This window comes from Callorhinchus milii, unplaced genomic scaffold (assembly GCF_018977255.1).
Source record: "Callorhinchus milii isolate IMCB2004 unplaced genomic scaffold, IMCB_Cmil_1.0 Scaffold31, whole genome shotgun sequence".
Taxonomy (NCBI): Eukaryota; Metazoa; Chordata; class Chondrichthyes; order Chimaeriformes; family Callorhinchidae; genus Callorhinchus; species Callorhinchus milii.
This window is the reverse complement of record NW_024704772.1, coordinates 218,585-240,377: the sequence shown is the minus strand read 5'-3', so window position 1 is coordinate 240,377 and position 21,793 is coordinate 218,585. Positions and strand designations below refer to the sequence as shown.

The 21,793-nt window shown below is 47.3% G+C and overlaps 2 protein-coding genes across 2 annotated transcripts; both read left to right on the top strand.

Moving 5' to 3' along the window:
- The first annotated feature begins 242 nt into the window (after nt 1-242).
- On the top strand, nt 243-13,939 carry LOC103189781 (colony stimulating factor 2 receptor subunit beta). Its single transcript, XM_007910289.2, has 14 exons — nt 243-361; nt 3,651-3,813; nt 4,186-4,309; nt 4,743-4,912; nt 5,226-5,383; nt 5,935-6,127; nt 6,272-6,407; nt 7,428-7,585; nt 7,991-8,127; nt 9,133-9,313; nt 9,806-9,893; nt 10,434-10,503; nt 11,201-11,295; nt 11,638-13,939. Exons 2-14 carry the CDS (start codon nt 3,738-3,740, stop codon nt 12,833-12,835), a joined length of 2,784 nt encoding a protein of 927 aa, XP_007908480.2. The 5' UTR covers nt 243-361; nt 3,651-3,737; the 3' UTR covers nt 12,836-13,939.
- Nucleotides 13,940-14,820: 881 nt separating this feature from the next.
- On the top strand, nt 14,821-21,142 carry LOC103189780 (cytochrome P450 2C31). Its single transcript, XM_007910288.2, has 9 exons — nt 14,821-15,176; nt 15,895-16,048; nt 16,699-16,851; nt 17,329-17,489; nt 17,970-18,143; nt 18,422-18,563; nt 19,266-19,453; nt 19,788-19,929; nt 20,352-21,142. The coding sequence occupies exons 1-9, from the start codon at nt 14,973-14,975 to the stop codon at nt 20,570-20,572; spliced, it is 1,539 nt and encodes a 512-aa protein (XP_007908479.2). The 5' UTR covers nt 14,821-14,972; the 3' UTR covers nt 20,573-21,142.
- Nucleotides 21,143-21,793: the final 651 nt, after the last annotated feature.

Sequence of the window (21,793 nt, the reverse complement as noted above, 5' to 3'; positions counted from 1 at the left end):
AGGAACTCAGATAGAGAGAAACACTGAGAGAGGAACACAGGTAGATAGAGAGAGAGAGAAAGAGCAATGTACGGACAGAAACACAAAGAGATAGATATACAACTAAATATAGAAAGATAGAGATAAAGACACAAATTCAGAGAGAGACACATACACACATACATATAGATAGGGACACAAAGATAGAGAGAGAGAGACACATACACACATACATATAGATAGAGACACAAAGACAGAGACAAACATAGATAGCGTTAGAGAGACACAGAGAGACACACACACATACTAACATAGATAAAGTGACACACACCAAGGTAAAGAGGGAGACTGACAGAGAAACACCAATGAACTTGCTCTCCAGGTAAGTTAGCTTTCTACCCTCCACACTCGCATTCAGCTTGGCAGCTCCGCACCCTCAGACTAGTCTAATTGCTTACAAGAATATGTATTTTTTATCTCAGTCACTTTACAGTAAAGTCCCATGAAGCGCTTTGACAAATTCTTCCCGATGAGAAAGGCTCAGTGTCAAATAGGAGGATTATTATTATGATTTATTTCAGTATAAAAGAATGAACATTCACAGAGTGAGCGAAGATAAAGAGGCTGAGCTAGTTATGGTGGAGTCCTGTAGCTTAGTGGTTAGTGCGCTTGCCTCGTTTCACACACAAAATATACAGTCACTACATTTTGCAGTGTAATCTGTGAAGCGTTATGAGACGTCTTGAAGATTTGTTATTATTATTATTAAATTGATGTGCCGGGTTATTCAATGATGTTGATAATCATTGTACATTGAGACGTTGAGGAGTTACTAATAAGTTCAATGGCTGGACTCCTGTCACTGGGAGTTGGGAGGAGAATAGTTAACAAGAACCATGGGAAAGCACCAGAGGGTCAGGGGGGTTGTTTACAAATCTCCCAATGTGGGGGGAGGCAAACCCAGTCTCTCTCCATCTTGGTGTCATGGCCAACAATCCCCCAGATATACAGTAATCGCTCATCCACTTGACTGCTGTATGCGGGACCCCGCTTTGTGCACACTGGCTGCTGTGCTCACTTACAAAGCACACAGTCACTCACTTTACAGTAAATCTTGTGAAGTGTTTGTGAATGTGTGAAGCTGTATCAAATAATATGACAGTATAACGTCACCGTCACTATGCTTGACTTTAATTACTGTGAAGCACTTTGAGACAATCTGAAGCTAAGGGCACAACAAATATAACAATCCTGGCACTTGTCAACGTAGTCACTGCGTGTCAGTAATGAGGAAGGCAGTGAGGGGAATTCACAGATTCACTGTGAGAGAGGGAGGGGGCGCGGGAAGGGGAGTAGAATGGTCAGGAAGAGAGACACTGTCAGGGGATTTATTCTGAAAGCCCTGGGAAGCCTTCTATCTGCCCTGAGTTACTGACACTGTGTTAGTGACACTGTATTAGTGACTGTGTTAGTGAATGTGTTAGGGATGGGCAGTCACTGTGAATAGTTGACAGAGCCTGTAATGAGAGGTTGGGTTTCCGGACATACTGTTATCTCGACAAAGCAGCGTGAAACTGAGTGAGGTGTTACTCGAGAGCAGTGATGTCTTGCTGCTCTGTGAGATACTGATGCTGAGGGTGAGGAGTAGGTCTCACCACTGGCTGCTCGAGGGCACCGGGTACCAGCAAGCCTCGCCCAAAAACCTATCCCAACGCTACCCAACCCAAATCCTGACCAGACCCGAGAGAGGAAACGATAAAAGTACAAATTTTTGCATCAAACAAACCCTCATTTGCATAACTATTGAAGCCTGATGCTTAAAGCCCATTCAAAAGGTGAAACCAAACTCATTGTTAAACTCATTTACTGTTATTTTTAAACTCACTTCTCTGCACTGACTGCAACCTCACACCCTAGTGTGTCAGTCAGTCAGTCAGTCAGTCAGAGACTCAGTCACTGACAGCGACTCACTGAACTCCTGTAGTGTAGGGGTTAGTGCACTCACCTCGCAAGACCTAATAGAGGTCTTCAAAATCATGAGGGGATTCGATAAGTTAGAAAGGGAAAAACTGTTTCCACTGGTGGGTGTGTCGGTGACTCGAGGTCACAGATTCAAAATAGTCTCTAAAAGAAGCCAAGGGGCGGTGAGAAGAATTTTTTCACGCAGCGAGTTGTTTGAATCTGGAACTCATTGCCCAATTCGATAACTACTTTTAAAAACGCGGTGGACGGGTATTTGAGGAGGACGGGTTTGCAGGTTATGGGGAAAGGGCCGGGGAGTGGGATTGACATTACATTGTTCTTCTCAAAGAGCCGCACAGACTCAATGGGCCAAATGGCCTCTTTTTGTGCTGTACAATTCTATGATTCTATGAAGCGAGAGGACCTGGGTTCGATTCCCAGGCGGGGAGAAACCTTAGGCAAGTTTCCTTACTCCACACACATGCCGCTGTTTGCCAGCAGTAAATAGGAACCCGGTTGTTAGTCGATTGGCAGATCACTTTATCAGGGGTTAAAATCCCTTAAAAAAAATTGGTCACTCAATCCACGACTGTTTGTGGGACATTTGGCTGCAGAGTTTCACCCACAAAATATACATTCAATTCACTTTACAGTATACTCTATACTCTCTGTGTTAGGAGGGCCCCCATCCCTCCTAAGCCCCTCTCCCCAGCCTTCCCCTTACACCCCTCTATTCTCTCTGGCACTTTGAAGCGTTTTTCCTGTGTGAGAGATGCTGTAAATCTCACAGAGGAGACTTATAATCCACAAGAGCGAGAGAGTGAGCAAGAGATAGAGTTGAGCGTAAGGGAAGTGTCTTGTTATCTTCTGACAGCAAATAACAGATGGACATCCACAATCAGAGATGGAGCCAGATTAGAAACCTGGTATCTGTCGATCAGGACACACCAGTCATTTCCCTTTAGTTACACAGAAGGTACGATGGGGCAACATGTTTTGATCGATGTTTTGCAAGCTTCAATTTGCCAAGTTTCCGAATTTAAGAGAAAGATGACTGTCTTGCAGTGAATTCAGGGTGGGATTTATGGGGGAGGATTGACGTCAAACAAGAGATAAAACTGGAGAAGAGGAGCAGCAACACAAGGAAGTTGGGAGTCAGACAGAGAGAGAGAGAGAGACAGAGACTAGGTGAAGGGCTTTTGCGAGTTATTTGCAGGGAGTAGGGGCTTACAAAAATAATAATCCTTGCATTTGATGTAGCGCTTTTCACGTCGGGAGGACGTCCCAAAGCGCTTCACAGAACACACTGTAAAGTGAATTGACTGTATATTTGTGGGCGAACGCGGCAGCCAATTGCGCACAGCAATGTCCCACAAACAGTCGTAGATTGAAAATGACCAATTTATTATTGTTTTTTTATGTACTGTAAAGTGGAGTGACTATTATTTGCAGCAGCCAACTGCGCACAGCAATGTCTCACAAACAGTCATGGGTTGAGTGACCAAATTATTATTTATTTTTTGAAGGGATTATATTATTCCCGTAAATTTGAGCCACCAATCTACTAACACGCGGGTTCCTACTCACTGCTGGTAAACAAAGGCGTGTGTGTGGAGTAAGGAAACTTGCCTGGGGTTTTGCCGGGCGAAAGTGAAGCGATCGATGAGGAGCTGGGAAGTGAATCGCTCATTCTCATCTTTTGTCGGCAGGTGTGATGAGGTGACAGGAGCCTAACCCGATACACACACACACACTCCTGAACTAACTCACCACGAAGAATCTGCAGGGATTTCACCATGTTGCCGGCAGGAAGGACCAGCTTTCTCCGTCTGGTGCTGCTCTGGCTTCTTGTCACCGTCTGCTCTTCTAAAGGTAAAGCCCCTTCTCTCCGTCCTCAACCCTGTCCCCGCTGGTCATCCTGGCCACAGCCAGAGAGGGGAGAGAGAAAGAGAGAGAGAGAGAGAGAAAGAGAGAGGTAGAGAGAGAGGGGGGAGAGAAACAGAGCGAGAGAGAGAGAGATTGAGAGAGACACAGAGAGAGAGAGAGAGAGAGAAAGGGTGAGACACAGAGACATACTGACGGACAGTAAAAGAGTAACATGAATAGGTGGGGGAGTGCGATTGGAGGCGAGAGGGGGATTGAGGGGGCTGAGTGGGGATGGGGTGGGTGAGTGAGGGGTGGGGGTGTCTTGCACTGACCTGACTTGACCTGACGGACTCTGGTTTTCTCTCTCTCTCCTGACAGTGAACGAGCTGCAGTGTTACAATGACTACGCCACCAGGATCGATTGCCACTGGACGGAGGACATCTCAGTGAAGCCCCACATACCCATGAGGCTCTTCTATCAGAAAGTGGACAGCTTAAGCAGGTGAATAGAGAGAACCAGCATTGTTACAGCACCTTGTCACCTTCAGACATCCCAAAGCATTTTAAAATAACATTTAAAAAAAATAATAACTTGGTCCCTCAATCCATGCCTGTTTGTGGGAAGCTGCTGTGCGCAATTGGCTGCCGCGTTTCGCCCACAAAATACACTGTCATTACAATTTCACCCACAAATATACAGTCAATTCACTTTACAGTCTATTCTGTGAAGCGCTTTGAGACGTCTAGAAGACGTGAAAAGCAATATATCAAATGCAAGGATTATTATTATTACTACTTTACGGTATATTCTATGAAGCGCTTTGAGATGTCTCAAAGACGTGGAATGAATGACCAACACAACAACAAAATTACATTTATATAGTGCTTAAACCAAATTATTATTATTTTGTAAAACGTTTCATTTATTACGTTAGTGAGCCGGAGCAGCAATGTGATGCGGTGCAGGTGAACCAGTCCGACTCCCTCATCAGCTGGAACTGCACAATCTGGAGAAAATCTTTTTATGCCAGTTTAGTCTACAAGTTCACCTTCAAACCAGTCACCCCACTCAATGTCAGACAAACCACCAGCCTGATGGACAACAGTAAGTGTGCTCCTGTGTGTGTGGGGGGGGGGAAGAGTCCGTGTGTGTGTGGAGAGGGCATTGTGTATGTCTGTGTGTATGTTTGTGAGGTGTATGTTTGTGAATCTGCATGTATGTTTGTGTGTATGTATGTGTCTGTGTGTGTGTATGTTTGAGTGTGTGTTTATGTGTATGTTTGTGAGAGTGTGTGTGTATATGTGAGTGCGTATGTGTGTTTGGAGAGGGTACGGTGTATGTGGAGGTAAATGCAGCAACTACTTTATTGGGATTTGTTGCTATTTGTTGGGAACTTATTCGTATTGTTTGTGTTCAGTCAGACCCCGGCCTCCAGCCAACCTGAGCATCAGCCACATGATGACCGGTGACTACCATCTGACCTGGCAAACAGTGTACAGTGAGGCCAGTGGCAGCCGGCTCCATGGCCACCTCCAATACCAGGTTGATCACTGCAGCCACCAGCAGTGTTGGCAGGTGTGTAACACTGACATCAATATTAGTCACTATCCTCACTGTGTCACACTAACACTAACCTCACCGTGTCACATTGACACTGACAACACAAAACATACAGTCACTATATTTTACAGTGGAGTCCTGTAGCTCAGTGGTTAGAGCACTCGCTTTGCAAGCGAGAGACCTGAGTTCAATTCCAGGCAGAGGGCGAAACCTTGGGCAAGTTTCCTTACTCCACACAGAGCCTAATAATAATCCCTCCAAAACCAAAACAATAATAAATTGGTCATTTTCAATCTACGACTGTTTGTGGGACATTGCTGTGCGCAATTGGCTGCCGCGTTCGCCCACAAATATACAGTCAATTCACTTTACAGTGTGTTCTGTGAAGCGCTTTGGGACGTCCTCCCGACGTGAAAAGCGCTATATCAAATGCAAGGATTATTATTATTATTATTATTATTATTACAGTATATCCTGTGAAGCACTTTGAGATGCCTCGACAATGTGATAAGGCGCTGTGTCAAATGCCAGGATTATTATTGTTGTTGTGATCGTGGTGTGTGCAGGATGCTGTGAGTGAGCTGGTGCTGGAGAACAGGACACACTTAGTGATCAGCCGGAGGCTGGCAAAGCCGGGAGAGCATCGGGCACGGGTACGAGCCAGACCCCAGGCTAGCGGCCAGTACACAGGGTACTGGAGCCAGTGGAGCACAGAGATCAGATGGAACGTCACCCCTGAGACAACAGGACCTAAAACCGGTAACACACCAATTAGCACGACAGGCGTGGTGGGGCGTGTTGGGATGGGGTCAGGCATGTTGGGATGGGGTCAGGCGTATTGGAAAGAAGTCGGGACATGTTACATGCTATTCCCTGTGTAATACCTGCGGCCTCCCTCACCAGAACCTGCTGATGTCCTGCCCAAGAACCTGCAGTGTGAGTACGATGGAGTGGCAGAGATGGGTTGTACCTGGGAGGTGCCCAGCCAGTCACTTGGCCAGGTGGAGTTTAAGCTGCACTACGCCAAAGCCAACAACATGTGAGTCCAGGGCAACAGCACCGCGAGGCACTACATCATCAGATCCCTCCGTGGGGTACAGTGCTTTGTACCTCAGGAGGACGTCGCAAAGCGCTTCACAAAATTTACTGTAAATCACTGAGCACTGGCGTCCCAGAGCGTTACCCTGCGTGAGGGGCGCTATATTGGGCAGTTGTGGGAAAACGCAGCAGCCATTGTGCACAATAATAATAGTAGTCATAATAATAATAATCCTTGCATTTGTACAATGATGTTATCTGGGGGGATTGTTAGCTAAGACTTGAGAGAGAAACTCTCTTCATCTGAAGGACAGCCCACCCCCCCCAGCCCTGCCTTAGTGTCAGCCTAGACTGTGAGCTCAAATAATAATAATAATAATAATAATCCTTGCATTTGATATAGCGCTTTTCACGTCGGGAGAGGACGTCCCAAAGCGCTTCACAGAACACACTGTAAAGTGAATTGACTGTATATTTGTGGGCGAACGCGGCAGCCAATTGCGCACAGCAATGTCCCACAAACAGTCGTAGATTGAAAATGACCAATTTATTATTGTTTTTGGTTTTTGGAGGGATTATTATTAGGCTCTGTGTGGAGTAAGGAAACTTGCCCAAGGTTTCCCTCTGCCTGGAATTGAACTCAGGTCTCTCGCTTGCAAAGCGAGTGCTCTAACCACTGAGCCACAGGACTCCCAGTGTGGGACCGTGAACACACATCCTCTGACCCCAAGACCGGGGTGTGAGTGGCTGAGCCAGGCTGACAAATGGGAAAAGCAGGGCGTGTGATTGCATAAGTGTATTTTCGCCCACCAAATGCATAGTCACTCTATTTACAGTGTATCCTGTGAAGCGTTTTAAGATGTTTTCACAATGTGATAAGGCATTGTATCAAATGCAAGGATTATTATTATATAAGTGCATTTGTCAAAGAAGTGGGTGGGAGAAGCTGCTAACATGCAGTAAAGCCAGTTTGACGGTGGCTTTTGTTGACTGGAATGTTGTTTTGTGTAATGTTTCCCAGGCTGAGCGAGTGCTCACCTACTGTCACACAGCAGCAAACCTCGCATCCCACCAGCTTTGGCTGTAAGTTTCCTGTGGACGGTCAGGAGACTGCGGACAACTACACAGTGGTCCTGAAGGCAGTGGAGCCAACACACATGATCAGGCTCTGTAAAACCAGTGAGTTCATTTGTTCCCATCTCAATTTTTGTTGGTCAGTCGAGTGTCTGACACACGCAGAAATCCATCACCATGACCATCCGGGTGTCTGACACACACGGAAACCCGTCACCGTGACCAGCCACGTGTCTGACACACACGGAAACCCGTCACCGTGACCAGCCACGTGTCTGACACACACGGAAACCCGTCACCGTGACCAGCCACGTGTCTGACACACACGGAAAGCCGTCACTGTGACCATCCGGGTGTCTGACACACACGGAAACCCGTCACCGTGACCATCCGGGTGTCTGACACACACGGAAACCCGTCACCGTTGCTTAAGCGTCTCCAAACCAAACTGAAACTTCGGTGCCAGAGCGGAGGGCTTCACAGTGGTTCTGATGTACCTTTTGCTCGTAGTCAGAGCTGCTGAACCCTTCAACCTGACGGTGACCCCGAGCTCAGACGGGTATAAACTGAAATGGGAGGCCATAGAGAAACCGGAACAGGCACTGCAGTACCAGATCCGCCAGGAGAAGGCAGACCAGGCCGGGCTGGTAAGTGCTCAGTTGTGAGCTTCGTGCTTCAGTAATGTGCAAGTGTGTAAGCGAGTGTGTATGAGCAAGTGTGTGAGTGAGCGAGTGTGTGAGTGAGTGTGTGAGTGAGTGAGCGTGTGTGAGTGAGCTTGTGAGGTTGAGCGTGAGTGTGGGTGAGCGAGTGTGTGTGTGAGGGTGAGTGAGCGAGTGTGTGGTTCAGATGAGAAAGCCCCTTTGGCCTGTCCACTCTCAGCCCCTCAAAACAGCCTCTCGACACAGCCTCCACTCCGCCAGGCCTCTCCCGCTCACGTTATTATAATAATAATAATAATAATCCTTGCATTTGATATAGCGCTCTTCACGTCGGGAGGACGTCCCAAAGCGCTTCACAGAACACACTGTAAAGGTAAAGTGAATTGACTGTATATTTGTGGGCGAACGCAGCAGCCAATTGCGCACAGCAATAATAATAATAATAATAATAATCCTTGCATTTGATATAGCGCTTTTCACGTCGGGAGGACGTCCCAAAGCGCTTCACAGAATATACTGTAAAGGTAAAGTGAATTGACTGTATATTTGTGGGCGAACGCGGCAGCCAATTGCGCACAGCAATGTCCCACAAACAGTCGTAGATTGAAAATGACCAATTTATTATTGTTTTGGTTTTGGAGGGATTATTATTAGGCTCTGTGTGGAGTAAGGAAACTTGCCCGAGGTTTCGCCCTCTGCCTGGAATTGAACTCTAGTCTCTCGCTTGCAAAGCGAGTGCTCTAACCACTGAGCTACAGGACTCCACATTCCCACTCACTGGTTACCCTGCGGGTAATGAGCTGTAGCCCTCACTGAGCCCAGACTAGAGGCTGAATGCTGGCACTCGGATGTTTCCCATTCCCAATGTGGTGTCCCAGACTGTGCCCTCTGCTGTGTCTCTCTCTTTCTCTCTCTCGCGGGCCGTGGTATGAATGGTGTCCCAGCCTCCCATGGCCCCTATCCAAGTCTATCGCTGTCTTTCCTTGTTGCCAGAACCCGAAAATGGTGGACATTCCCCAAAGCAGCCGGTTCTACGTGTTCCCGAAGAGCTCGCTGGAGCTTGGCAGCCGGTATTCTTTCAGGGTCAGGGCTAAGATGGCCAAGGCCGGGCAGGACGGTTATGATGGACCCTGGAGCGAATGGAGCAGAGAAATCATCCTGAACGTTAAGGGAGGTGAGTGAGAGAGACTGATCTATTCTAGAAATTACTGTGTGCTCTCACACACACATTCCTCACCAGCTTCACACGCACCCACACACACACAGACTTACACATTCCTCATCAGCTTCACACACACGCACGCGTTTACATACAACAACAACAACAAGATTTCATTTATAGAGCGCCTTTCACATCGGGAGGACGTCCCAAGGACACTTTTCTCCCAGCTTCAGGGGAGCTGTCTTGATGTCCTGGCCACAGGCCTCTTGTTCAAAGTGCTCTGAGACGCCGTCTGGCGTGGAGGGCACTATATAAATCCAAGTTGTTGTTGTCCATCGCTTTACTCAGCGCCATTGTGTGGAGACGGGAAAGGGAGAGGGATTTGTCCGTGAACGGAGCGGACTCCGAGATCAAAACGAGCGCCGGGGTCAATCTCTCCTCACGTTGGCAATGTTTGTTCTGAGAAAAGCTTTAACTCTTTAATGGCTGTGTTTTGTGTGGCAGACTCGGAGTACATCACCATTCTAATAACTGGGACACTTATTTCACTGGCCATCTTAATGACTCCACCGATCTGCTGGCTCATATGCAGGTAAGGCAGGCCTCACCCACGGGTGTCCGTTGTCCTACACAGGGGCAGGGATTCTTCCCAATCAGTTCCTGACCACCCTGCAAACCACAACCTGAATGGATAGGATGGTCTCAGCTGGATAACTTGTCAGACACTGCTCTCAATGGCCAAGCTACGTGTGGTTTTAGCTGGTTAAACTCCAGCAGTTATCCTAATGCACACTCTGGGCTCCCCTTGGCTCCTGCCAAGCTGCCTCCAATACTCTCTCCAATACTCTCTGGGATTAAGTAATCAGAGTGGGTCCCTCCAGCGAGAGAGAGAGAGAGAGATTTCCGGGGCTACATACGTAGAACTCTGTAGGTGATGGACAGGTTTCCACGTGTCAGAGATTCCTGTCAGTACAGTCTGTGAACCTCAGCTTATTTCAGTTGACTCGCTAACTCAAAACAAACGGGGATTTCCCTGCGGTTGCTGGTCTGAAGTGCTGGCTTTAGATTTAAACAGAAACCCACTTGCTATCTGTATAAAATGACAACTAGCATTCTGATTTTCATCCCACAGGAGAAAGCGCTCCTGGTTGGACAGTATTCCGAATCCGGGAAAGAGCAAACTGTTCCAGAGCGAAGGCCAGGTAATGGCTCCTCTCTTCTCCAGAGGCTGACTGACTATTTATATATTACATTATTAAACTCTCATTGATCACTGGTCTATAATGTCAAAAGCACTTTAACGCTGTCCAGTGTAGACTGTATTTATAGACAAACACGGCATACAGTTCACAGACCTGAAATTCCACCCGCCAGTTCACTCTTAAATAAATAAATAATCCTTGCATTTGATATAGCGCCTTATCACTTCTTCGAGACGTCTCAAAGCACTTCACAGAATATACTGTAAAGTGAATTGACTGTATATTTTGTGGGCGAAACTCGGAAGCCAATTGAGCATAGCAGCGTCCCACAAACAGTCGTGGATTGAGTGACCAAATATTTTTAATATATTTTTTGAAGGGATTATTACCCCCAGAAAAGTGATCCGACCATCGACTGGCAACCGGCTTCCTATTTACTGCTAGGTAAACAGAGGCGTGTGGAGTAAGGAAACTTACCTAATATTTTGCCCTGCCCGGGAATCGAACCCAGGTCCTCTCGCTTGCGAGGCGAGGGCTCTAAGCACTGAGCTGCAGGACTCCATTTAACGTGCAGATTAATGTGAAATTCTTCATTTCATTCTGGGTTTCTGTATAATAAACTTGGCAACAAACGGCAGTTTACAGGCAGACAGTTTGCCAAGTGCTTGCTGACGTGTGTGTGTGTGTGTTTCTATAGGGAGCTCTGTTAAGACCCACAACTTCTCTCATCACTATAACGGATGAGATGAGCTTGGACGAGTCTTGCGTTACATGTCCTGAGATCATCCCTAGGTAAGCTATTTTACCGTATCCAGCCTGGCACATCCCCCCGATGCACACACACACAGACGACACACACGCACACAGACACACACACACAGACACACACAAACACAGACATACACACGGACACACAAGCACAGATACACACACAGACACATGCGCAGACACACACGCGTGCTGTGGTGTGAGTGAGAGGGAGTCTCAGCTGGCAACCTTCACCTTGCTGAACACAAAGTGTAGTGCTAAATGCCCAGCTGAGAGCTTGGCCAGTGGGTAACATTATCTGACGGCACTCTCTCCCTGCCTCTGCTGCGCCGTTTTGTGACAAAAGTGTTCTCGTTCTCCCAACAGTGAGAAGCACAAGTTGGCCAGCAGTGAGGAGACTCAGATGAACGTCACACCCTCTCCCGAGCCGAGTGAGCAGCTTATCGGACAAGACCAACCTTACCAACAGTTTGCGCTGCTGACCAGTGGCAGCCAGTGGTGCCAGCCAGTGCCTGCGGAAGCCTTGCCCAGTCTCGTGCTGCCCCACACTGACCTGAGAGAGCTAACTGGGTACAGAGACCCTCCCTGTCGCTCCGACTACGACGGGCCCTATCTGTACAGCGGCCAAGCTTCGTCCCTGCCTAATTTCTTCTCCAAACCCAAGGCCGAGCCTGGCAAAGGTGCTGATGGCCAGTCTGAGGATGCCCAAGACAGGCTGTGGTATACGAAGATCCCACAGGAGGTCTCTGAGACTCTGCTCGAATCAGGCAATAACCAAGCTACTCCTCCTGTCTCCGATTATGTCCTGAGCTTCGCACAGACGGCCTCCAGTCCTCTGCTAGTGCCCAAAACCTCTGGTTCTTATGTCCAGGCGGAGAGGACCTGTTCCAGAAAAACCTTTCCGGATGAACCACCTTTTGTGGTGAACAATTATGTTCTAAGCCCCCCAAAGCCAAACCTAGTTCCCTTACCTGGGACCATGGCTGGCTATGTTCACAACATGAACTCCAATATTTTTTGTCCGTCTTCAAGCCAATCAGTTCCCGAAGCCTTCCCTACTCGTTCTGCCAACTCCCAGCGACAAAGCCTCGCTGCACTCTGCCCACCCGATAGCAGGGGCTACGTGCTGTCTTTACCGGGAGACACTGCTCCCCAGGAACTCGGAAACAAACAATCTGCCAACCAGCGGCCAAGTGTGAACTCCCAGACCTCAAGTCACCAGGCGCTCAGTGATTATGTCACTGAACTAAAACCCTCGTCCAAGCTTCAAGCTCATCCTGAGGAACCTCCAGTGAAAAAGCCGCTGTATGTTGAGGACACTCCCTCTGAGTTCCCAGTTGTCCTTCTGCAACAAGGCTCCAAACCCATTGTCCTCAAGCAAGTTGGTGATTATTGCTTCATTCCAACATCTCTTTCCCATGACGATGCAGGCAGCAACCCCGGGGCTTTGCTGAAAACTCAGGACATGAGTCATGACCATGCGGCCAACCAGCAGGTCAGCCATAAACCAGAACCTCATCAGTCTCTTTGCACCACTACACACCAGCTGGTGTCCCAGCCCTAGCCTCACACGCACACACACATGCATACACACACACGCAAGCACACACAGCTTCCTCACTGACTCAGTGACAAAAAAAAACTCTTTGGAAAGAAAACCATTGATGAGAAATAAAGGACATGATGTATTGGCCCGAGAGGAGAACGAGAGAAACACAAACCCAAGGCACTTGGCAAAATGTGTTGACTTTTCTTTCTGTGAACCAATCAAAGTCTTGTTGACTGTCTGTGGTGACACTTTGTCTGTGAATACTTTACCTGTAGCTTGTCAGGGCCTGTGTATATATTGTTCCTGTGCTGTGCTGGGCTGGCAATAATCACATGTGGATGAGCTGTTTCAATTGTTAAGAATACTGTCAAGTTCCTTCTCGTTCTAACGATTGTAGTTTCCAATTGTGTGAACAGCTTGTTATAGCTGCAAGATTTTCCTTGTTATTTGCAAACCAAATAGTTCAGTGAGGTAGAGCCACCTTGTCATCAGGAGATCATGTTTGAATGAAGTGGTTCTATGGGCAGGGTGCCACTGATCTGCCCCCTCTCACACAATCACTGGGAAGTCCTCCGAATGTCTCCACATGATGAAAGGTGCTGTATCAAATGCAAGCATTATTATTACTAATACAATTAACAATTTCAAAGCACTTCGGATTGAATGGGGAATTGGACCTTTAGAGGAACATTAATAAAGATCTAGGGATTGGGGTTAGGACTAACTTTAATCCTGTCAACCATTTCCTCCTCTCTGGTTCCCTGGGCTTCTCTTCCTCCTCGCTCTATGGAAGAAGCAATCCTACCCCTTCTCAACACTCTTCCTCCCACTTTTTAAATCTACTCTCTGCTGGCAAGGTCCTCTCTCTGTGATCTTCACCAGCCTGTGATGGGAGGGATGAAGGTCAGGAGGAGCCAGCAGTCTCTCAGTCGTTCCTGGGATCTGGTTTCTCTGTCCTCACAATCCTCAACGATTGTATCTTCAACCGAAGGCAAACCGGAATTTCTGCCTTGCAAGCCAACATCGGAAGCTCAGGTGTGTCGCATTCTTTGTTAAGGAGTAATATGGCTTTTACATTTATCGTTCACCAAAAGCAATAAAGAAGTAACTTTTGTTGAATTCCTTCAGTGATCTAAGTTCTGCTTGCTGTGTCGATTTATTTCCAATGGGATGTGACATGGACTCAGTATTGAAATGATGCCACCTACAAGACCACATGGTTTTGCACCATGGAGTTTAATCAGCTAAAACTACACAGCTTGCCATTGAGAGACAGCACTGTCTTCTAAGCTTCCCGTTGCTTGCCCAGGTTTGCTGAATGACTGGTCTGTCCCTCCGAGTCCTGCCGATGAGCCAGGCTGTGCTGTCACCAGCAATGCCTTGAAATACTGTGGTCCCGTCTGGCTCAGTAACTTAACTTTCGCCCACAAAAACATAGTCAATTCACTTTACAGTATATTCTGAGATGGCTCAACGATGTGATAAGGCGCTATATCGAATCCAATGATTATTATTATTAACCTACATGAGGGGCACTGGATAAATGTGAGCTCCCATTGGAGCTGAATTGCAGAGATATGGGCCTTCTGCTGTGTTGCACTAGAGAAGGGTGTAACATCCCGCTATCCTAGCCAACAATCATCCCACTAAACTGCCCATTTGCCCATTTAGTCATAAACAAGTCAATCACTGCTGTCAGCATTTCTCTGTGAGGACAGTTGAGACTTTAGAACTTTATCAGCGCTATAAACTCACAGGACTTTGCTCTCTCCCCACTTATCCTTTCTCTTCTGAACATTTATCACATAAAACTCTTATTATTTAACAGATTGCCAGTCCTCGCTGTAAAGCTCTGCTGCTCTCGGGACAATATAGCCAATGGCAAGTGAGTCACGCAGTGGGAAGTGAAATTAGAGCTGAGCTTTTCAAGTGTTTGCTTGTCTGTCAAGAGTCCCTCCCTCATGGATCTCTCTCTTCCCACTGCTCAGAGCTGCGCAGCTGTTTGTGGGCAGAGCAGTACTGTAATTTACACTTTCGTAAACAATCTCCTAACAGTGCCATTTTGCCATCTTCCTGGGGCAAGGTGTGTTTGGAGAAGCAGCTGTACAGATTGTGTAGAAGGCTGAATTTTTCAGGGAAGCTGGAGTGGAAAATGGAGTGGTCAGGCTTGTGGGGCAGGGAGACCTGGCTGGATGTGCAAACCTGGGGGATCTTTGTGATGGTGTTTGTGGTGGTAACGGCTGTGATGCGGGCCAGGAAGAGCCACAGCAAGCTGCCCCACGGACCGTCCCTGTGGTCCATCAGCCAAAACCTCACTGTGCAGGCTCTTAAGTATCCACAATTTGGAATAATGAAGGTACAGAGAAAAAAATTTGTATTGATCCTTCAATTGTAGTTTTGTGTTATGTGATCCTATCAATTCTTAAATGTACTTATTCCCATTTGTGTGGAGTCTTCCACACAAATGCTTCTCCAAACACACCTTGCCCCAGGAAGATGGCAAAATGGCACTGTTAGGAGATTGTTTACGAAAGTGTAAATTACAGTACTGCTCTGCCCACAAACAGCTGCGCAGCTCTGACCAGTGCGTTTACCTTTATCGAAACTTCTTCACAGTTGATCTGTTGCCATAGGAATATAGGAACAGGAGGATGTCTCCGCCATTCTGTTAGATCACCTGTACCTCAACCTCAATTATCTGCCTTTGCCCCATTTCCCTTGATACCCTTAACCTGTGAATCATCTTTCCACTTCAGTCTGGATAAAGTGAATGGATCCAGCATTAATCCACAGTCTTTTGGGGGAGGAAGAGAGAGAGAGAGTTCCATATTCCCACTAGCCTTTGTGTGTGTGAAAAACTGCCTCCTGATTTCACTGTTAAATGTCCTAGCTCTAATATTAAGATGCTGCTCCTTGTTCTGTATTTCCCACTCCCCCAAACCCCTCACCAGAGGGAAAAGTTTGTTGATGCGTGCGACAACCTCGTGCTAACTGCAGACGAAGCTCATCCTTTCTTTTCTTTCTCTCCCCTCCCTCCCCTTCCCCCCACCCTCCTATTCCCAAACTACAATCAGCTTGCCAAGAAGTATGGGAACATTTTCACGTGTTACATGATACACATTCCCATGGTGGCTCTGAACGGCTTTCAGATGATCCAGGAGGCTCTTGTCCATCAAGGCTCGAACTTTGCCGGACGACCACAGTTTGATATTTTCTCCAAAGGACAAGGTGAGAAGACTTCATTGTTCTACATAACGTCACAAAGAGGGCTGGTCACACACGTGTCCCTCTGCTCGAACCACGTGTTTAACGCCTGGGATCCTGTAGCTCAGTGTGGATTTCTGTAGCTCAGTGGTTGGAGCACTTGCCTCGCAAACGAGAGGACCTGGGTTCAATTCCCAGGCTGGATGAAATGTTAGGCAAGTTTCCTTACTGCACGCACACGCCTCTGTTTAGCTAGTAGTAAGTAGGAACTTGGATGGTCAATTAGCGTCTTGTTTTTCTGAGGGTAATAATCCCTTCAAAATTTGTTTTAAAAAATAATAAATAATAATTTGGTCACTCAATCCACAACTGTTTGTGGGACACTGCTGTGCGCAATTGGCTGCTATGCTTCGCCCACAAAATATACAGATAATCTACTTTACATTATATCCTGTGAATCACTTTGAAACATCTCGAAGGAGTGATAAGGTACCATATCAATTGCAAGGATTATTATTATTATTATTTTCTTACTGTGTCTGATTCTGTGTGCTGGATGAGGAATTTCTAGGCACATCCCTGAGGTGGGGTGAAGGGTGTCTTGCTTGTTCTTCACTCTGAAAAGAAAAGTAAGCAGAGACTGATTATCATGTGTACAATGTTACCATTATCAGGTATTATTAACGCCCCCTACGGGAAGTCCTGGAAACAACAACGGCGATTCTTGATGACCATTTTGAGGAACTTTGGATTGGGTAAAAATGCCTTTGAGGAGAAGATTCTAGAAGAGGTGCGCTATTTGATCGAGATCTTCAGATCAACTGATGGTAGGTGGTCACACAGTCCTCTTTGATTGGAAGATCTCCAATATAATCCTCAATAATATCCAAGGTTCCCCCTTTCTGTCGGGTGTCAGCCTGGCTGGCTCAGTCTGTCAAACTGTCACCAGAAGCCGACGATATAGTGGGTAATCAGCCACAGTCGAGGCTGACCGCCTCCTTGGGGGTGGGGGGGGGGAGGGGGCAACACTGTACCATTGCACCTGCCACCTCTCAGACAAGATGTTAAACCTGTCCAGTCTGTGCCCTGTTCAGGTTGATATTGGATATTTACCTCACTGCTATCTGTGGAACAAGGCTCTGCACAAATTGGCCGCTGTCCGCCTACCAAATACAGAGTCACTACACCTAACTGTACGTAGCTGCTGAGCCTGCAGCCACGATATGGATTGTAAGAATTAACCCTTCAGTTCCCAGAAAGCGTAGTGACAGTCACTTGTTGGTTTGCTCTTTGCTCTTGTCCAGGACGACCATTCAACCCAGACATTGAGATCACCAACGCTGTGTCCAATGTGATTTGCTCCATTGTCTTTGGCGAGCGCTTCCACTACACGGACCCCAACTTCATACAAATGACAGAACTCTTCGACAAGAGCTTGAAGTTTCAAGCGGGAATCTGGTTCCAGGTTAGCAGAAAATTACTATTTTGTTTATACGCCAATGGAAGAACCGCCTTCAAATACTCAGGACACCTGACCTCTCAAAAATCCCAGCATGCTGACTGTCACCACACTTTCTGGGAACCTCACTGAAGGGTTTAATCCCCCTCAGTGGAAAGAAATACTTCCTGGTGTCTGTCTTAAACTTGTCTTTCACTCCCTGAACCTGTGACCTTTTCTCCCTCTGCCTCAGGCTCATCAATAAATCCTCACGCACTCTCTCGCACCTTCCTATTAATACTGACTTCCTACAGCCTTCTTTCCTGCTTCCCTCCCAGCTTCGACTCAGCAAACTCAGGCCTGCTTGTGTTCCTCACACCCCCAAACACCACCATCAGCAGCAGCCGAGCTTCCAGCCATTATTCCCTTTCTCTCTGGAACTGACAGATCTACTCTAAAGCTTTCTCCTGTGCTTTCCCCACAGAATAATGCACTGTTTTTCCCCAGGTGGCGATGGCACTCCCCTTTCTCTCCTCTTTCCCAGGGCCTCATCAGAAGATGTTCCGAGTCCAGGCAGAAATCGAAGCAATCATTCAGGATTTCATCAAAAAGCACCGGGAATCGCTGGATCTGCAGAAACCACGGGATTTCATCGATGCCTATTTATTAGAAATGAAAAAGGTGAGCGTAGTGCTCTCAATGGCACCAGCACAGACACGAGGGGGAGAGAGAGAGAGCAGGGGATGGGGTGAGAGTGGAGAGCTCCAGTGTGAGGGGACCGAGGTCCAGCTGAATGACCATCTGTGCTGGAAATGGTTTATGATTGTGGCTATCGATAAAGGGGGCACAAGATATTTCTTTAAAAGGAGGAATAAAGCAACCAGCTGGGTAAAGAGGCCTGAGACACTCCTGACGTGAAATCGACAAATACCAATGTATATTGCGTTATCATTTTTCAGGAACAAGAATCTCCCAATTCCTGTTTGACGGAGGGAAACCTTGTGTACAATGTCTTTGATCTGTTCGTGGCTGGAACTGAAACCACAGCCACCACGCTACGCTGGGCAATATTATACATGATGACATACCCCGATATACAGGGTAACTGCAGCCTCTGATGTACAGATACAATCACATTTATACAGCGCCATTCACATTGAGAGGATGTCCCAAGGCGTTGGACAGTCCAATGATCAAAATTGTAATGAGAGAATTAAATCCTAGAATTATCGAGGTCAATAATAGCTAGATAATATATTAATAATCCTTGCATTTAATATAGAGCCTTATCACATCTTCTAGACATCTGTAAGCATTTCACAGGACACACTGTAAAGTGAATCGACTATATATTTTGTGCACAAAACGTGGCAGCCAATTGCGCCCAGCAGTGTCCCACAAACAGTCGTGGATTGAGTGACAAAATTATTATTAGTTTCTTTAAAAAAATTTATCCCTGGAAAAAGCGATCTGCCAATTGATTAACAATCAGGTTCCTATATACTCCGAGGTGAACAGAGCCATGTGTGTGGAGTAATTAAACTTGCCTAAAGTTTCGCCCTGATCTGTCCTGCCCAGAATCTAAGCAAAGGTCCTCCCGCTTGCGAAGCGAGTGCGCAAACCACTGAGCTACAGGATCCACTATGTGATAATTAACTAAATCTATTGATCGAGATGATCATTTCAGATGGTAATTACCATTGGTTCCGGATGTGATCAAAGGCCTCCTCCTTGCTCTGATCCCTCTCATTGTGTGGTTTGTTCTCTCTGTCCGTGTCTCTGTCGCTCTCTCGCTCTCTGCAGAGAAGTGTCAGAAGGAGATCGAGCAGGTGGTCGGCTGGTGTCGGTTGCCCTGCATGGACGACCGAGTGAAAATGCCTTACGTCAGTGCCGTCATTCACGAAATCCAAAGGTTCGGGAACGTGGTGCCCTTCACACCAGCTCACGCTGCCATCCAGGACACCAGCTTCAGGAGCTACACAATGAAAAAGGTTAATTCAGTCAGTAACAGACTAGGTCCCTGAGGAGCCTCATCCTATATAACAACTTAAGAAGTTGCTGGTGAAAGAGGAGAATTTACTCCCCTTCAATCGCAGGCCGTGTCCCCTGGTTCTACTTTTCAGTATAAGATAAAGCAGCTTATCATGGTCTACAGCACTCTAAGCACCCGCTCCGAGACATTAGCCTACATGGAGGGCGCTATATAAATGTGTATATACATATATATATATAAATGTGTATATACATATATATATACGTATATACATATACATATACATCACTATGATCCCGCGGTGCTAACAGTAGCTTCTCCTCGTTCCCCAGGACACCATCATGCTGGTGAACCTGACCTCAGCTCTGTTCGATGAGGCCGCCTGGAAAGACCCCAACAACTTCAACCCGGGAAACTTCCAGAACGAAGACGGAGAGTTTGTGAAACCAGAAGCTTTCATCCCCTTCTCACTGGGTGAGTCCATCTCATTCCTTGTGAGTCTCCTTCATTATATGCTGAGCGTCATTATACAGCAGATATGAAGACAGTGCGCATAATAGATCTTTGCGCGTGTGTGTGTGTGTCTCTCTCTCTCTCCCCATCAGTGTGTGTGGCTGTAGATGTCTGCCTGCTTGCCTGCCTGCCTGCCTGCCTGCCTGATGCTCTGTCAGTGTACATGCGTCTGTGTATGTATCTCGCTCGATCTGTGTCTCTGGCTGTGAGTGTGTCTTCTCTCTGCATGTGTCTGTGTGCGTGTGTGTGTATGTATGTATCCATGTATCTATGTATGTGTGTCTCTCTCCGTCTCTGTCTGTTGGTGCTGATGCAGTTCTGTACACTTTACGTGCATACAGACACACAGCTTTCTGTATCATGTGATGTCTTGTGTGTTTCAGGCCTGCGGGCATGTCCAGGGGAGAGAGTGGCCAACATGGAGCTCTTCCTCTTCTTCATCAGCCTCCTTCAGAGCTTCACATTCCTCTGGCCTCCGCATGCGCCCCCTCCCGACCTGCGTGGGTTGTACCGAATCACCTTAGCCCCTCGTCCCTATACACTGGCTGTGAAGTGCAGGAATCGCCAGCCAGCCAGAGAGCTGGGTCCTTCTGTCTCCCAGTGACCTGCCCCTGTGTTAGCGCTGTTCCTGCCTCTGAGTCAGAAGGTTATGAGTTCGATTCCACACATCAGGACATGCAATCACACAGTCTAAACTGACACCCCACTGCATTGTTAGAGACACAGTCCTTCAGGCTGACAGGACCTTGGTTAAACCTGTGGGAATTTGAATTGAATGAATGAGTTGATTAGAGATTTTCGCAGCGCCTGTCATTACAAACATTAAAACTCATCGCCACCTGGGCAGTGATTGGGTGTTTGGCTTGTGACATCCTCTATGACTTGACACGTGGAAATCTCTGTGTGTGTTCGTTGGCAGACATCTGTGGAATTCTCAGCCTGGTTTGGAGACTCTGGAGACGGTGAGACATGTGGCTGATCACAACAAAGCACCAGGGGGCAGTGCACACGCCCAGTTACAGCACAAATACGAGCCTGCGTGGCTGGGAGGGACGGGGGGGTGGGGGGGTAGCGACTATAGACAGACGTTGACTGAGGATGTACACAATGTGCTGTATCTCACGCACCCGCTGCCTTTCACAATACCAAATAAAGCTAATTACTAAAAACTGCACTGCACTGGAGCATAAGCCTGGATTGTGAGCTCAACGTCCCCCAACGCGTACAACGTCCTGAGCAGAGGCGAGGGCGAGAGCGCGAGTGGCTGAGCCGGACTGGGGCTGGCAGAAACACCCGAGCTAGCTGGCCTCGCTGATAAGAAAGACCAGGAGATGGATGAGGAGGTGGACGCGAGCGCTCAGGTGTGAAGGGAAACCATCCCCTGGGAGCACCGCTAGCACAGTCACAGCGTCTGCCAGCCATTACAACACAATACAGGGACAGGAGAGGGCCACTCAGACCATCCAGCCTGCTCCACCATTTGATGAGATCATGGCTGATCTGAAACGTTGCCCCTTTGCCTGTCCTTTCACCATGTCCTTTCACACTCCTGCCCATCAGATATTCCCTCAGCTCAGTGGATAACCCTTCACGGGGGAACAGGAAAGATTGGTCGTTCACTTCTTGGCTGTTTGTGGTCACAAATCGGCATTCTGCTTTCAACTACAAAATACAGTCATTACACTTTACAGTAAATCTGTAAAGTGCTTTGACGATGTATACCAAATGCAAGGATTGTTATTATTACAGCCACTCCCCGGGAAATGGACTTTATGGCTGTATTAAACGTGAGATTATTCATGCTAAAAATAACAGAGATTTCACT

Excerpts from the sequence above, each read along its gene's own strand:
- LOC103189780 (XM_007910288.2), top strand. The coding sequence starts at position 14,973 with ATGGAGTGGTCAGGCTTGTGGGGCAGGGAGACCTGGCTGGATGTGCAA. Across the intron at positions 17,490-17,969 it reads AAGCGGGAATCTGGTTCCAG|GTGGCGATGGCACTCCCCTT; the intron begins GTTAGCAGAAAA and ends GTTTTTCCCCAG. Across the intron at positions 19,930-20,351 it reads TTTCATCCCCTTCTCACTGG|GCCTGCGGGCATGTCCAGGG; the intron begins GTGAGTCCATCT and ends TGTGTGTTTCAG.
- LOC103189781 (XM_007910289.2), top strand. The coding sequence starts at position 3,738 with ATGTTGCCGGCAGGAAGGACCAGCTTTCTCCGTCTGGTGCTGCTCTGG. Across the intron at positions 6,128-6,271 it reads GACAACAGGACCTAAAACCG|AACCTGCTGATGTCCTGCCC; the intron begins GTAACACACCAA and ends CTCCCTCACCAG. Across the intron at positions 6,408-7,427 it reads TACGCCAAAGCCAACAACAT|GCTGAGCGAGTGCTCACCTA; the intron begins GTGAGTCCAGGG and ends AATGTTTCCCAG.